This window comes from Chamaea fasciata, unplaced genomic scaffold (assembly GCF_029207755.1).
Source record: "Chamaea fasciata isolate MVZ Bird 193981 ecotype frontalis unplaced genomic scaffold, bChaFas1.0.hap1 SCAF_1, whole genome shotgun sequence".
Classification (NCBI taxonomy): Eukaryota; Metazoa; Chordata; class Aves; order Passeriformes; family Sylviidae; genus Chamaea; species Chamaea fasciata.
The window spans coordinates 450,625-467,381 of record NW_027094086.1 but is presented as its reverse complement, the minus strand read 5'-3'; the positions used below and the strand labels follow the sequence as shown (position 1 = coordinate 467,381).

The 16,757-nt window shown below is 72.0% G+C and overlaps 1 protein-coding gene across 1 annotated transcript in view; it reads left to right on the top strand.

Annotated features, from left to right (window-relative positions):
* The first annotated feature begins 5,196 nt into the window (after positions 1 to 5,196).
* Positions 5,197 to 16,757, top strand: part of PLEC (plectin) — a 79,907-nt gene continuing 68,346 nt past the window's right edge. Inside the window, exon 1 of the mRNA XM_066203116.1 lies at positions 5,197 to 5,671. Coding sequence (XP_066059213.1) covers positions 5,197 to 5,671 — 475 coding nt within the window. The remainder of the gene's footprint in view (positions 5,672 to 16,757) is intronic.

The following is a 16,757-nucleotide window of genomic DNA, read 5'->3' as shown; positions in this document are numbered from 1 at the left end:
CAGGGCCAGCTGGTGGCCACAGTTCTGGTCACCCTCCTGGTGTCCCCAGGGCTAACTGGTCGCCACAGGGTGGTGGCTGTTGTGGGTCCCTCCCAATGTCCCCAGGGCTGGCCAGTGGCGACAGCATGGTGGCCATGCCACAGTCCCTCCTGGTGTCCCCAGGGCCGGCTGGTGGCTACAGTTCTGGTCACCCCCCTGGTGTCCCCAGGGCTGGCTGGTGGCTGCAGTGTGGGGCCATGCCACAGCCCTTCCTGGTGTCCCCAGGGCTGGCTGGTGGCCACAGTGTGGTGGCCATGCCACAGCCCTTCCTGGTGTCCCCAGGGCTGGCTGGTGGCCTCAGTGTGGTGGCCATGCCGCAGCCCTTTCTGGTGTCCCCAGGGCCGGCTGGTGGCCACAGTTCTGGTCACCCTCCTGGTGTCCCCAGGGCTGGCTGGTGGCTGGAGTGTGGTGGCTGTGCTGGGTCCCTCCTGGTGCCCCCAGGGCCAGCTGGTGGCCACAGTTCTGGTCACCCTCCTCGTGTCCTCGGGGCTGGCTGGTGGCTGCAGTGTGGTGGCCATGCCACAGTCCCTACTGGTGCCCCCAGGGCCAGCTGGTGGCCACAGTGTGGTGGCCATGCCACAGACCCTCCTGGTGTCCCCAGGGCCGACTGGTGGCCACAGTTCTGGTCACCCTCCTGGTGTCCCCAGGGCTGGCTGGTGGCTGCAGTGTGGTGGCTGTGCTGGGTCCCTCCTGGTGCCCCCAGGGCAAGCTGGTGGCCGCAGTGCAGTGGCCATTCCAGGCCGGGTTTGGGGCTGCTGTGGCCTCACAGGGCTGAGTGAGGCCTGGCACCACTGGCTGACCCTGTGCCAGGGGCTCCTGCCACCCCCCCCAGTGTCACCGGGGATGTTTGGGGGGCTCCCCTGCTCCCCTCAGGGACAGACCCCCACCCAGCAGCGCTGGCAGAGCTGGACTGAGACCCCACTGCGGGGCGGGGGAGTTGGGCTGAGTGAGTTTGGGGGGGCTGGACTGGACTGGGGGGTGCCAGGTGGGCATGGGGGGCACTGCGTGTGCTGGGGGAGGTGGGCTCTGTGCTGCGGGGATCTGGGTGGTTGGGGAGACACTGCTGGGGGGGGCTGCACTGTACTCCTGGGGTCAGGGGTGTGTGCTGGGGGGGGGCTGTGTTGTTGTTGGAGGGGTCTCTGCTGTCCTGGGGGGGCTGTTTTATTTTTGGGGGTCTCTGCTGTCCTGGAGTCCGGGCAGGGCCGGGCTGTGCTGGGAGCTCTGTGTTGTTTTGGAGGGGGGTGGGGGGTCTCTGCTGTCCCGGGGGAAACTGTGTTGTTTTTTTGGGGGGTCTCTGCTGTCCTGGGGGGCTGTTGTTGATGGGGGGGTCTCTGCTGTCCCGGGGTCCAGGCAGGGCCGGGCTGTGCTGGAGGAGCTGTGTTGTTTTGGGGGGGCTCTCTGCTGTCCCGGGGGGGAACTGTGTTGTTTTGGGGGGCTCTCTGCTGTCCCGGGGGCCGGGCTGTGTTGTTTTGGGGGCTCTCTGCTGTCTCGGGGTCCTGGCTGTTGTTTTGGGGGACTCTCTGCTGTCCCGGGGGCCGGGCTGTGTTGTTTTGGGGGGGCTCTCTGCTGTGCCGGTGGGACTGTGCTGTAATTGGGGGGCTCTCTGCTATCCCGGGGGGGAACTGTGTTGTTTTGGGGGGGCTCTCTGCTGTCCCGGGGTCCGGGCGGTGCTGGGGGCTCTGTGCCGTGCCGGGGTGGGGGTCTGCGGGGCCGGTCCCGGTCCCAGCCGCTGCCGGGGGGGGCGGTGTCGGTGCCGCAGGGGCGGGGGGCTGCGGCGCCGGGGCGGGGCCGGGGCCGGGGCCGGGGGCGGGACGGACCCGCCCCGGGGCTGCGGGACCGGCCGGCGGCGTGCGGGAGCGCGGGCGGCCATGGAGGGGGCGCGGGGCATCCACCACGAGATCGCCTCGCTCAAAGGTACCGGGGGGGGGGGCGGTGGGGCCCGGGGGTACCGGCGGCGAGTCCGGGTCCCGGGGAGGGTTCCGCGGGGGTGGGGGCCGTGTCCCGGGGAGCTTCGGCCGCGCCGCATCCCTCCCGTGCCAGTGTCGCAGCGCGGGCAGGAGGGCGGGGGTCGGCGGGGACGCCCCGGAATCACCGGCACCGCACAGAGTTGGTCCCTCGGTGTCACCAGGCCCCGGGCTGTGTCACCGAGCCGCGCTGCAGAGCCGGCGCGCTGGGCCGTGAGTAACGGGCGCCGGCGGATGCCGGTCACGGGGCTGCTGGCGGCCACCGGCCCCTGTGTCACCGCAGCGGGCACAGAGCCACCGCGGGGCCCGGCACCGCAACCAACCGGGCCCGGGTCGGCCTGGAACGGAGCCCGGCCGGGGGTCCACGTGTGCCCGGCCGGAGAAGGGATGGACGCCGGGAAAGTCGTGATGGAGCCCGGGAGGCTCAGGGTGAAGTCGGCGAGGATGGTGGGATGGACACCGGCGGCGGCTCGGGATGGACCTCGGGTGGGTGGGGCTGGGGTGGACCTGGGGGTGACCCCGGCAAAGTTCGGGGTGACCCCGGCAAAGTTCGAGGTGATCCCGGCAAGGTTCGGGGTGATCCCGGCAAGGTTCGGGGTGATCCCGGCAAGGTTCGGGGTGAACCCCGGCAGGCTCAGGGCGCCCAGCAGCTGCCGCAGGCCCGAACGGGGGGATCCCGGGTCGCGTCCCCTCCGGCAGTGCCCGGGCTGCGGCGAGGCTGATTGACGGTGAGAAACGTCCCGGCACCGGGACCCCCGCCGGCACCGGCCTCGTTATGAGCCGGCCCCTGGCCGCCGTGCCCTCCACAAACAGCCGCGGCTTTGTTCCGCGGGGCACGGGGAGCCCCGCGGCCCCGCCAAACCCCAGCACTGGCACCGGCACCGCCGCTGGCACCGACACCAGGACGGCAGCGCCGGGGCCCGTGGCCAGAGGCCGCTGCCACCAGCGCTGCCCGCCCCACATTTTTGGGGTGGGGGCTGCCCGAGGGTTGAGGGGCGCAGGAAGTGCACAGGACCGCGTTTGGGGGGGTCCCCCAGCCCCCCCGTGCTGGCAGCCGGTGCTCCCGGCCCGCCCCGAGGTGCGGCGCGGTGAGCGGAGCCGCGGGGCCGCTGCGGGATGGCGCTTCCCCGGTGGGGGCGGGGGGGTCCCGGCGCCCTGCCCAGCCCGGCGGGGGGACGCTGGCGGTGGCCCCGCTGTCACATCGCGTTGGATCGCGGCGGGCGCTGACGCGGCACTTCCCGCAGGGAGCCGCCGGCAGCGCGGCCGTGACCCCGCTGCGGGCTGGGGGTGCGGGGCCGCGGCTGGGGAGGGGGGGACACACGGTCCCGCTGCCCCCATCGCTTCCCTCTGGATGCCCCCATCGCTTCCTCCATCGCAGACACCATCACTCCCCCCATCATTTCTCATCTCTGTCCCCCATCACTCCCCCTCTCTGTACCCCCAGCCGCTGCCCCCCTCGCTGCTGCCCTCTATCCCACCCCGCTGGGGTTCTGGGGTGCTGTGGGGCGCTGTGGGTGGATGATGTGGGGCTCAGACAGCCAAGGGATCCCCTTTGAGGGGGTCTGGGCACCCCAGTGCTCCTGCACCAACTGTGATGGGGAGCAACGGGAGCCCTGCTCCGTTCCCCCCCCCGCCCGTGCTCTCCGGTATGGGGAAGTTGTGCAAGTCCCGGTGGGGCCCCCCGGGAGACCCCAGCACACGCACATCATCCCCCGAGCATTTGGGACCCCCGGGGCCGGGCAGCTCTGGGGTGGGGTCACTGTGTCACTGCGCCCCACCAGTAAATCCCAGTGACCCCCATTGCCAGTCCCAGTAGTGCCATGGGCAGGGACGGGGGGTTCCGGGGCGGGGGGGGGGGGGGGTCCCTCCTTTCCCCCGAGGCTGCCGGGGGGCTCCTGCTGCAGCTTTGACCTCACTGCGCTTGGCCGGGGGTGCTCAGGGAGCCTTGGGGGGGTTCTGTGGGTCTGGGATCCCCCCGGAGCGGGGACACCACCCTGGCACCCCAGTTCGTCCGGCACAGTTTGGGGGGTGGCACCCCCACACCCCCTCGCACGGAGAGGGTGGTGTCCCCGGTGCTGGGGCTCCCCACGGCGGTTCTGGGGGTCCGGCGGCGGTGCCAGGGCCGTGCTGGGGGTCCCCGCGGTGCCGGTGGGGGGGGTTTGCTCGGCGGTTCTCGGTGCCGGTGGGTTTGGGCTCGGGGGAGCGGCAGCGGCCTCGTCCCCAGCTGCCACCACCAGCAGGGCGTGGTGTGGGCACAGCTGTGGCACCGCCACCGCGCGGCCGTGTCGCCGCCGGGGGGTCCCCCCTGGGGGTGCCGGGGTAAACAGGGGCAGGAGCGGAGCAAATATTGACGTGGCAGGATGTGGCTGCCGAGCCCTGCCCGTGCCCATGCCCGTGCACCTGTTCGAGCCCTACCTGCAGCCCGGCACCGCGGGATGCTCGGGCCGGGCCGTGCCCGGCTCGGGGCCTCCCCCCTCTCCCGGTGCTCTCCCGAGCTCAGGGACGGCCGCTCCTCAGGGTCCCTCCCCAGGCTCAAGGTGCCCCTCCCGAGCTCAGAGACACCCGCTCGGAATCCCCCTCCCCCCGGGCTCCAGGATCCCCGCGGGTCCCCTCCCAGTACCCCCGCGGGGCAGGGACACCCCCCGGCTCAGGGTCCCCCCGGGGCCGGTCCCGGGGCGGCGGCGGGGCGGGACCCGCGGGGGTTCCCACGCAGGAACCTGCCGGGTGGGTCGGGGCAGGAGGGGGGGAAGGGGAAGGCGGGTCCGGCCGTGGCCCCCCCGGGCGGGAGCCGGGGCCGGGGAGGGGCCGTTGGTGAGTCAGGGCCGGGCCTGGGGCCCCCCCTGACCCCCCCGGCCGGGGGTGGAGCTGCAGCCGCTCCCGCCGTGCCGGCAGCCAGCGCCGCGCCGTGTCGGATCGCGCCGGGACGTGCCGGGCCATACGGGGCTGTACTGGACCGCACTGGGCTGCGCCGGGCCGGACCGAGCCGAATTGGACCGTACTGGGCTGGGCTGGACCGCACCGAGCCGTGTTGGACCGTACCGAGCTGGGCTGTGCCGGGTCATACTGGGCTGTGCCAGGCCATACTGGACTGTACTGGACCAGCCCGGGCCGTACCGCACGGAGCGGTTCTGGACTCTGTCGGGCCGTGCAGGGTGAGACGTGACCAAGCCCCGCGCCCCGTGCCACGCACGCCATGGTGGCGGGGATGCTGATGCCGCTGGAGCGGCTCCGCTCCATCCTGGAGCTGCTGTTCCGCGAGGGCGTCCTGGTCGGGGAGCGGGACGGGTGCCCCCGGCGCACCCACCCGCAGCTGCCCGGCGTGGCCAACGTGGAGGTGCGGCGGGCCATGGCCTCGCTGCGCTCCCGCGGCCTCGTGCGCCAGACGGCGGCCTGGCGACACCTCTACTGGTACCTGACGGACGCCGGCGTGGCTCACCTGCGCCAGTACCTGCGGCTGCCGCCCGACGTGGTGCCGCGGTCCCTGCAGCGCGTCCCGCGCCCCGCCGCCCCCCGCCCCGAGCCCCGCCGAGCCGCTGCCGCCCCCCGGGCGCGTCCCGCCGGCGGTGACCGCCTCTACCGCAGGAAGGACGAGGGGCACGTGGAAGCCGTCGCTGTCACCGAGGGCCGGGGGCTGTCCCAGCCGCCCCTCCAGCCCAGCCCGGCCACAGGTACCGATCAGCGCCCCGGGGTGCTGCTGGAGCTGCCGTGGGTGGGGCGGGGGGGGCACCCCAACCCCTCTGCTCCCAGGGGAAGTCTGGGATAAGCTCCGCTAAACCCTCCCTGCTTCCTCGCCAGGGATGGGGAGGGGGGTCCCTGCAGGCCCCTGCGCTATGGGGAGGGAGGAGGACACTGGGGGGGGCTCCTCTGACCCCACGGGGGCTGGAGTGGTCCCTGGGGGATCACGGGGGCTGGGGGTGCAGTGAGGTGGCTTCCCGGGGTCCCCGTGAGGCCCGGGGCACTGCGGGGGTGTCATTGCTGCCGCCCTGCCGGGCTCCCCCGCGCTGGGGAGGCGGCTGTGCCACAGGGAAGCTGGGCCGTGGGGAGCCATGTTTCAGGGGGGCCCTGGCGGGGGCGGTGGGGGGCATTCCGTGAGGATTTTGCGCCCCACTGGGCCCAGGGTGGGTCGGACAGACGGCGGCAGCTGGGGCGGGCAGTGCTGGGTGGGGAGGGGGCTGCGACCGCGGCGGGGTGTGTGTGTGGGGGGGGGGTGTCCCCAACCCCGCCTCCTTGGCGACACGCGATATCCCGACACACGATCGGCGGCAGCTGGACCCGGCGGGGGTGCGGGGCGGTCGATGTCCCACCCCCCCTCCCGGGCGGGGCAGCTGCGGTGTCCCCCCCCCCGGGCTGTGAGTCAGCCCCGTGGCCGTGGGCAGCCGCCTCCGGTCCAAGTTTCCAGCCCGGAGGCGCCGAGCCCGGGCTCTGCCAGCGCCGTGAGTCACCGGCCGCCGGGGGGGGGCCGGCCCCGCGGCGCTGCTGCCCCGTGGGTGCGGGTCCTGCGCGGGCAGCACCCACGTCCCGCGGGGACCGGAGGGGTTCCCCCGAGCTCTGGCCCCGGCGGTCACACCTGTCGCTGGGCTCCGGGGCCGCGGTCGCTGCCCGACCCTCGCGTGGGGCGCGATGGCGGAGCCGCGGCCGTCCCGTCCAGTCTCGCCGTGCCAGCGGATCCGGCTCCGGGCTTTCCCTCCGCCCCGCGAGCCGCTGCCGGAAAACCCGGCCTGGATTACCGGCCGGCGGGGACGGGGTCGCGCCGGCTGCAGGGGGGGTTTGCGGGGTCCCCGCGGGGCGGAGGGGACCTCGGCACCCCCCAGCGGCCCCGTGTCGCCCTGCCCGGGGGTCGGCTTCCTTGGGCGGCGGGGCCGTGCCGGGGCTCTTAGTCCTGATGTCACTGCGACCCCCGAGGTGACAGCCCGGTGACCCGCCCCGCTGCCGGGGGGTTCGGGGGTCCTGGGGCGCCGCCGCGGAGGCCCCGTCCCGCCCCCGCCCGTGTCATGTTCTAACTCGGGCTCGGTGACGGGCCCCGGTTATTTATATCGACACCCGCTCCCTGCCCGCCCCCCCCCCCAGGCCCCCGCCGCCACCGGCGGAGCCGCGCTGCGCCCTCGCTCCGCACCTGTCCGCGCCCTGCCCGCACCTGCCCGCGCCCTGCCTGCCCATGAAGGTCGTACCGGGTGGGTGAGACCCGTGGGGCTGCGGAAAGGACGGGGACGGGGGGGGCTGGCGCCGCCGGGGCGCGTTGTCCCGGGATATAAAAAGCCGGGATTGAAGGGGACACAGCCGGGGGGGGGGGGGGGGGGGTGAAGACGCGGGTTGGGGGAGGACACGGGGGGGTCCTGCCGGTGCGGCGGGCAGGCAGGAGGCGTCTCCAGGCCGCGGTTCGGGAGGGGTTAAGGCGGAGCGGGCGCTGCCCCGTGGGGGCGGGCGCTGGTTCGTCCCTGACCCGCCGAGCCCGGCCCGGTGCCGAGCCCGTCCCGCGTCCCTCATGGAGGACAGCGGGTCCCTGTTCCCGTCGCTGGTGGCGGCGGGGCACGCAGCATCCCTCGCCCTGGTCTGGTACTGGCGGCGGCAGCGGGACGAGCCGGGGGGCACCGGTGAGTTGGGCCCCGCTCGGCCCCCCCCCGCGCCGGGCTCGGCTCGGCTCGGCCCCTCGCTCCGCCCACCCGCCCCGGGAAAAAGGAGGGAGCCACACGACACCTGCAGCCCCGCCGGGTCCCGGGCGGGTGGGGGGTCCTGGGGGGATTTAGGGGGGAGCTGACCCACCGTGGGGTGGCGGGAAAGGGGAGGGACGGTGCTGCCCGGGGTTCTGGGGGGCTTCACCTGCCGCGGGGGAGCATCCCGGGGGGATTGGTACCCGAGCGGGTGGGAGCGCCGGTACCCGAGGGTGACTCAGCACTGTTGAGTGTGCCCCCCCCCCCCCCCAGCGCCTTTGCCCCGCGCCCACCCCCTCCACTGTGACACTTTTACGGGTGGGGGTCCCGGCAGGAGCTCGGCTTGGCCGCCCAAACCCTCCCGCAGCATCCCCATCCCGAGGCACGGAGGTGCCAAATGTTTTTGGGGACGGGTGTCCGGTGACAGAAGGGGCCGGCGAGGGCCGAGAGGATGCCGGTGTCTGTGGGGGGGGTCCTATGGGACCCCCACGCGCGCTCCCGGCGCGGCCGCAGCCACCTGCTTCCGAGCTGCCGCCGGCGGCTCCGGCGCTCCCTCCCCCCCGGCGCTTTCCAGGGCGTTGGCTGCGGTTTCCGTCGATCTGTGTGCGGCACTGGGCACCGTCCCGGGGCCGCCGCCGCCGCTCCGGGATGGCCCCGCTCCCGGTCAATCCGCGGCCGGTGACAGCCGCGGCGGCCGCTGCCGGTGCCAGATAAGGCGGGCAGGGCACCTTGGAGCTCCCGCTGCTCCCGGCCCGGGGGGGCCGCTGTCCCTGGCGCCGGTCCCGTGCGAAGGACACCCCCAAGGTCGCACCTGCCGGGGGCCATCATCGCGCCAAGCCGCGACCCCCCCCCGAGCTGGGAGCTCCCGGGGGGCTCCGGCAGCGGCGGCTGCTCCCGGCGGTGTTTGGGGGGGCTCGGAGCTCCCGGGGGGCTCCCGGGGGGCTCCCGGCGGAGTCTGGGGGGACTCGGAGGTCCCGGGGAGCTCCGGCAGCAGCGGCTGCTCCCGGCGGTGATCGGGGCTGCGCTGCTGCGGCTCCCTCGGGGCTCGGGGGCTGGCTGTGCCCCCCCCCCCCCCGGTGGTCCCCGGGTTCGGCTGTGCCACGCCGGGGTTGTGGGTTTGGTTTTCATGAAACCGTCGTGGGGGGCAAGGGGCGCTGCCCGGTGCCAACAAGGGGCTGCCCGGTGCTTGCGGTGCCCGGTGCCCACGGGGGGATTCCCGGTGCGAGCCGGGAGATTCCCGGTGCCCGCCGGGGGATTTCTGGTGCCCGCGATGGGTTTCCCTGTGCCCACGAGGGGGATGCCCGGTGCCCGCGGTGCCAGGTGCCAAAAAGGAGCTGTCTGGTGCTCATGAAGGGGCTGCCCGATGCCCACGGGGGACTGCCCGGTGCCCAGGAAGGGGCTGCTCGATGCCAACAAGAGGCTTCCCGCCTCTTGCGGTGCCCGGTGCCCGCGGGGGGATTCCCGGTGCCCTCGAAGGGGCTGCACCAGCTGCTCTCGGTGTCAGTTGTGGCGCAGTGTCCAGGCAGGCGTTTTCGGGGAACACCACAGCTCAACCAGAACTCCTGTCCGTGTCTGTGTGCCCACGCCCGCGGGGCTGGGGGGCCGAGGGCTGGGGGACAGAGGGCCGGGGAAGCTCGGGGCGGGCGAGACAGAGCTTGGCAGCCCGCTGGCGGCGCCGGCTGGTTTTGGCAGCAGGATGCCGCTGTTTGTTTGGCCCCGCTCCGGTTGCCAAGGCTGCCAGGGACGTGGCGGCAGTGGGCGGGTGGGGCCCCCAGTGGTTTGGGAACCCCCCCCTTCTTCCGTGTCCCCCTTTCCGCTGCACTCAGCTTTTCCACCGCGCTGGAGGCTCCGGCTGTGCCAGGCCGGGAGGGTTTGTTGGATGCTGCTCGTGGCCGCAGCGGTGACTCACCGGCCCCGAGGGGCCGTGCCTGGCAACCAGCGGCATCCCCGGCGAGGCCCCCCCCCCACCCGACACGGCCTCCGCCCCCCGGCGCTGCCTCTGGCTGCCATGGGGAAGCTCTTCCCGGCACTGTCCCACCTCCTCCGCCGTGCTGCCGTGGGAAGCGTCCTGGAGTCCTGGGAAGTGTGTCAGATCCCTGGGAAGCGTCCCAGAGCCCTGGGAAAGGTGTCAGAGCCATGGGAAAGGTGTTAGAGCCATGGGAAAGGTGTCAGAGCCATGGGAAGCGTCCCAGAGCCCTGGGAAGGGTGTGAGAGCCCTGGGAAAGGTGTCAGATCCCTGTGAAGCGTCCCAGAACCATGGGAAGGGTGTCAGAGCCATGGGAAGTGTCCTGGAGCCCTGGGGAGGGTGTCAGAGCCATAGGAAAGGTGTCAGATCCATGGGAAAGGTGTCAGAGCCATGGGAAGTGTCCCAGAGCCCTGGGAAAGGTATCAAATCCCTGTGAAGCGTCCCAGAACCATGGGAAGGGTGTCAGAGCCAGGGGAAGTGTCCTGGAGCCATGGGAAAGGTGTCAGAGCCAGGAGAAGGGTCTCAGAGCCAGGGAAAGTGTCCTGGAGCCATGGGAAAGGTGTCAGAGCCAGGGAAAGGGTCTCAGAGCCATGGGAAGTGTCCTGGAGCCATGGGGAGGGTGTCAGAGCCCTGGGAAGCGTCCGAGAGCCCTGGGAAGCGTCCCGGAGCCCTGGGAATCGTGTCGAAGCCCTGGGAAGCATGTCGGTGCCGTGGCAGCGTGCGGGAAGTGTGGCGGGCGTGGCAGGCTCATCCCACGGGACACGTGTCCCGTTCCCAGCGGAGTTCCCCGCTGGCCGGGTGCTATCGCCCCGGCTGGGCCCCCCCGCCCGGTCCCCCCCCGCCTCCTTATCTCCGCAGCACAGCTGGGACGCTGCCGCTGCCGTGGGGCTGAGCCGCGCGTGGGCACCGTGCCATGCCGTGCCGTGCCGTGCCGTGCCCAGCCCCCACGGCCGGGCCTTGCTGCTGGCCTGGTTCGTCCCGGCTTGGCTTGTGCCGTGTTGAGTTTTGACGCTAGACCCCCCCCAAGCCCCCCGAGACCCCCGCAGCGGGGATGTGCCTTGCTCCAGCAGCCCCCTCAGCCCCCCCCCTGACAGGGGCTGCAGCCGGACTCAAACCGCTCCAGCGCTTCCCTGACCCGGCATCCTGTGCCGTGCCGTGCCGTGCCCGGTGGTTCCAGCCCCTCCAGCTCTGCCCACAGCCCCGCGGGGCTCGGGATGGGGGGGGGTCCCGGCTGGGGTTGGGCTGCTTCACGCTGCCCAGCGGCAGGAGGAGCCCGGGCTGGCGGGGGCCGTGGGCTGTGTGAGTCACTGGCCGCGCTCTGGCCGCGCTCCGGGCGCGGATTCCGCCGCACTCCCACCCGGACGCCGAGCGGGGCGGGGGCGCCGGGCCGGGACCGCGCGATGGGCTTCTCGCTCTGCTGCTGTTGCTGCTGCGGGCCAGGAGAAGGTGACCTGAGGGGCCAGGGGGGATCGGGAATGCCGTGACATGCCCCAGGACCCCGCGTTCCGGCCCCAGGCCCCTTCCCAGCACAAACTGATCCGGCCCTGCGTGTGCTGGAGGGCTCGTCCGAGCGCGGGGCGGCGGCCATGGGATCCGGGGGGTCCCGACAACTTGGGGGGCGTCGGGGGGGGATCCACCGGAAAACACGCTGAGGGTTCCCCTCGGCACAGGGACCCCTGTGGGGAGAGGAAGCCGGGGGGAATGGGCGCTGGAGGAAGCGGTTCGTGCTGGGGGGCGCGGGCTGCCCCCACCCCCGGAAGCTCTGTGTGTGTGTGGGGAGGGGTCGGGACGGGGGTGCTGGAGATATGCGGGACCCCCGTGACCGCAGCGCTGGGTGGTCCTGGGGGCTCCGGGCAGAGGGCGGCGGGTGGGGGGCAAAGGGGCTGTATGGGGTGCAGGGTGTCCCGAGTGCAGGAGGGGCTGTCCCGTCCGGAGACAGCCCCAGGGTGTGGGATGGAGTTTCCCTTCGGTCCCTCCGGTTTCCCCGGGTGCTGCGGGCGGTGGCGCAGCCCGGGCCGCCGAGGGCGGGGCGGGGCGGAGCGGGGCGGGTCCCTCCCGTTTCTCCCCCCCCTCCCCTCCGCCCGTCCCGTCCGCCCGGTGCCGCTGGTCGGTCCCGGCCGTGGGTCCGTCGCTCGGTCGGTCGGTGGATGGTGGGTCCCGTCCGGTCCCGTCCGGTGGAGCGGCGCGGCCATGTCCGGTCCCGGTGGGGACTGGCTGAGCGGCGGCTCCGGGTCCGAGCGGCGGCGATACCTGAGCGCCCGGCTCTGCTGCACCGGTGACCGAGGGGAGCGGGGCCGGGGGGACGCGGAGGGGACAGCGGGGGAGGGGGAGGGGTCCCGGGGTGAGGGGGGAGCGCGGGGGGGGCGGGGGTGCGGCAGCGGCGGGACCGGGGGGGACCCGGGAGCGGCGGGAGGGCGGGGGGGACACGGGGAAGGGCGGGGTGAGCGCTGATTCCCCCCCCCACCCCCTTTGAGCAACGCCCCCTGTGTGACCCCGCCCTCGGGGCCTGGCAGAGCTGAGCTGAGTTTGGGGCGGGCTCAGCCGGGACGGGGTGATTGTGTAAATGTTTGTGTGTGCCTCTGCTCGCGTGTGCGCCGGCGAACACTCGTGTGTGCACACACCCGTGTGCGTCCGTGCACTCGAGTGTGTACAGACGTGCGTGCGAGTGTGTGAGAGTGTGAACGGTGCTGCACGCGTGTCTGTGGGGGGTGTGTGTGCGTGGGAGTGAGCTGCTGCACACTCGTGCTTGGGGTGTGTGTGTGCAGTGTCTGTGCACGTCTCTGTGTGTGCACGCACGTATATGTGCCAGTGCGCACCTGTGTGTGAGCACGTGCACACCTGTGCAGGCCAGTGCGTGTGTGCCTCAATGTGTGTGTGTTTGTGCACAAAAGTGTCCTGCTGCACAGATGTGTTCTCTGTGTGCGTGTGTGTGTGTGCACACGTGCGTGTGAGTGTGCACACGAGTGTCCTGGTGCATGTGTGTGTGTAAAAATGTGTTATGCACAGTGGCACACAGATGTATTCTCTGTGTGTGTGTGTGCCCCCCTGCACACCCACATGTGTGTGTCTGCAGACATGTGTGTGTGTGCACACGATGTCCTGGTGCACAGATGTGTTCTCTGTGTGTGTGCACATATGTGTGTGCGCACACGAGTGTCCTGGTGCACAGGTGTGCTCTGTGCATGTGTCTGTGTGTGTGTGCATGCACACAAGTGTCCAGGTGCACGTGTGTGTGTACAGCTGTGTTACACGCAGTGGCACATAGATGTAGTTTCTGTGTGTGTGTGCTCTCCTGCACACCCACATGCGTGTGTCTGCACACCTGTGTGTGTTTGCACACGATGTCCTGGTGCATGTGTGTGTGTGCTACTGTGCCACGCGCAGTGGCACACAGATGTATTCTCTGTGTGTGTTTGTGCACATAACGTCCTGGTGCACAGGTGTGTTCTGTGCGTGTGTCTGTGTGCGTGTGTGTGCACACGAGTGTCCTGGTGCACATGTGTGTTCTCTGTGTGTGCAGATGATGTCCTGGTGCACAGATGTGTTCTCTGTGTGTGTGTGTGCACACGAGTGTCCTGGTGCACGTATGTGTGTACAGCTGTGTTACACGCAGTGGCACACAGATGTAGTCTGTGTGTGTGTGCAGACGATGTTCTGGTGCACAGATGTATTCTCTGTGGGTGTGTGTGTGTGCCCCCCTGCACACCCACGTGTGTGTGTGTGTGTGTCTGCACACGTGTGTGCCCGCCCCGTGTGCGTGTGCCGGTGTCTGTGTGTCTGTGCGTGCACGCCGTGTGTCTGTCTCGGCTCAGCTTCCCGTGCCCACCCACCCTGGGGGTGCCCCGTGTGCCCACCCTGCTCTGTGTGCCCACCCTGCCGCGTGTGTCCTGGTGCCGACGCTGTCCCCGCTGTTGTCCCCCCGCCCCGGGCGCTGACATTCCCTCCCCCGGTGCCAATCCCTGCAGGCCCCGGGCTCTACTGGCCCTCCCTCTCATGGGCTCCAGGTCTCCCCAACCCTGTTGGGGTGTCCGGAGCCCCCTTTGCTGTCCCATTGTCCCGGCCCGGTGCGTGGTGGTGTCACCTGGGTGTCCCCACGGCGCTGGGCACAGCTCCGGCTGCCTCAGGGTGCGGGTGTCGAGGTGGGGGCGGCTCGGCGGGTTCCGGGGGGATTCCCCCGGAGCCCCGAGGGCGGGAGACGCCGTGGGAGGGAGCCGGGCCGGCCCGGTGGCGTCGGCAGCCGCGGGCGAGGCTGAGGAGCTCCTGCCCGGCCGGCCCGGCTGGCCCGGGAGCCGCCGGAGCCGGGAGCTGCCAGGGCCGGGAGCCGGGCTCCGCCTGCCCCGGGAGCCGCCGGGGACGGTGCCAGGAGCCGCCCCGTCAGGTCTTCAAAGCGCCCGCTCTGACGCCGCCGCGTCCTCCCGGTCGGTACCCGCCGGAGCCGGAGGTGCCGCGGGTGCCGGGGGTGCCGCGGGTGCTGGGGGTGCCGTTCCGCCCCTCACCCCCGAGCCATCCCAGGCTCTCGGGCCCGGCTCGGCCCGTCTGGAGCGGTTCGGCCCGTGTGGGCGCGGTGCCAGACCACTGCCGTGCCACCCTTGGCACTGTCCCCGCCGTGTCCCTCTCTCGCCCGGTGGCACCTTGGGCGCGTTGCGGTAGCCGCGGCTCCGGGGTGTCCCTGCCTCCCCCGACGTGCGTCAGCAGGGCTCCCACCGCGCTCCGGGCGCCAGATGTGCCGCTGCCAGATGTGCCGCTGCCAGATGTGCCTGTGCCAGATGCGCTCTCGGCGGAAAAATGTGCGTGCCGGGGCCGGGGCCGGGCCGGTGCCGCCCGCATTCCGCGGCGGCCGCGCTGGCTCCGTCCCAGCGGGCATCGGCCCGGCCGCGGCTGCCGCTCCCCGACGGGCCCCCGCTCCCACGGGGGGTCACGGGTGGGTGTCGGGGTGGGCGTCACGCGTGGGCGGGGGCCGCCGGGGCTCCCCGTGGCGCCGCGGGCGCGCTCTTGGACCGTGAGTCACCGGCAGGACGCGGGCACGGCCCCGCGTCCTTGGACTCCACGCTGAGGACGGGCAGTGCCCGCCGCCGCAGGACGGGAGTGTTGGGGCGCAGACAGGGATGTTGGGGTGCAGACAGGGATGTTGGGGTGCAGACAGGGACATTGGAATGTAGACAGGGATGTTGGGGCGCAGACAGGGATATTGGGATGCAGACAGGGATATTGGGATGCAGACAGGGATATTGGAATGTAGACAGGGATGTTGGGGTGCAGACAGGGATGTTGGGGTGCAGACTTGGGCGTTAGGGTGCAGACATGGGTATTGGGGATGTTGGGGTGCAAACGTGGGGTTTGGGTTGCAGACGTGGGCGTTGGGGCGCAGACATGGATGTTGGGGTGCAGACGTGGCGTTTGGATGCAGACATGGGTCTTGGGGTGCAGACGTGGATGTTTGGGATATTGGGGTGCAGACATGGATGTTGCAGTGCAGACACAGGTGTTGGGGCGCAGGGTGTGGGCCTTAGGGCGCTGACGTGTGTGTTGGGGTGCAGATCGAGGGATTGGGGTGTTGGCTGTGCCAGGCTGGCAGTGCTCAGGGCACTGCAGCTGCACTTTCCCCAGCAGCTGCCACCCCTGCGGGCGGTGACGTGGGTGACGTTGGTGACACGGGTGCCGCCATGGGCAGGACTGCCAGCTCCGTGTCACCCCAAGAGGCTATGGGTTCTCAGCCCGTGCCAACCACCCCGGGGGTCCCCAACCCCGCGTGCCCCAGGGGAGTGCAGCACCCAGTGGGGCCCAACCCCTGAATTTACCCCGTGGTCCCCTCAGCTGGCGTTGTCACCCACTGGGGGAGGGCGGTGGGAGATGAATCCCTGGGGAGGGGGACTCCTGCAGTGCCCCCGCCCGATGTGAGAGTCCGTGGGTGCTGTGGGGCACCGGGTGGGGTGCGGGGTGCTGCCCTGGGGGGCCTGCCAGGTGGGGCTGGTGCGTGCATGGGGGCACCCGGGGGAGTCTGTGGGGCTCAGTCCCCTATCCTGGGGGTCCTGCAGCCCCTGAACACCTCAAGAGGGCCCCCAGGGATCTGAGCCCCTCAAATGTGGGATCTGGGACCGGGGCTGGTGAACCGGGGGCTTGAGCCCCCCCAGGTGGAGGGAGGAAGGGTCCTACAGTGCCAGGGCGTGTTCTGGGGGCTCTGGGGCGGCCCCTGGGCTGTGGGACCGGGTGGCGCCAAAACCCCCACAGGGACTGAAGGTTCCAGCTGGGGGCTGGGGAGTTCCTGAGCACGGGGGCAGAGGGGTTCTGGGGAACCTCTGTGAGGGGCAAGGAAACCTGGGGGATCTGAGCCTCCAGAGATTGGAAACCTGGTGGTCCTGAGGTGTGGTGACTGGGGGGGTCCAACAGCCGCAGGCTCTGGGTCCCACCCCCCCGGACTTGCAGACCTGAGGGTCCCCGAGGTGTGGGGCCGGGGCTCTGGCTGCCCTGGGTGAGAGGTGAGGGGTTTCTGAGCACCCCGATCTCTAGGGACGAGGGTCCCGCTCCCCGCGCGTGCAGATCCGGGGGTCTCGCGGCCCCGTGCGTGGGACTGGGGGTGCCGGCTCCCCGTGGAGCGCCCCATGGCTGCCCCATGGCTGCCCCATGGCTGCCCCGTGGGTCCGTGTCCCATGGCGCCCGCAGGCGCAGCGAGGGAAGGGTTAAAGCTCGGGAGTTTCCTGTGGGCAGGGTCGGGGCGTGGGGCGTGGGGCGGGGGGAGAGAGCCCCGTCTCCTCCCCGGGCCGCCCCACTCGCGGCGGGGACGGGCGGCGGAGCGGGAAGGGAGAGCGGCGGTGTCGGGGCTCAGCATGTCCCGGCCGCGGCGCAGCTCGGACGAGGCTCCGGCGGTGGCCGCCCGGACGGGCTCCGAGGACAACCTGTACCTGGCCGTGCTGCGGGCGGCCGAGGGCCGCAAAGGTACCGCGCCGGGGGGCGTGGGGGGGCCGCCCCACCCTTGCATTCCCCACCATTGCATCCCCCACTATTGCATCCCCCACCACTGCATTCCCCACCTGGGGCGGTGGCGCCGGGGCAGACCCCCACACCAGGGTGGGGTCCCTGGGGACACCCCCACGCTGCGTCCGTGTCTCTGCCCCCCCCCCCCCCCCCCCCAGGCAAGGCCGC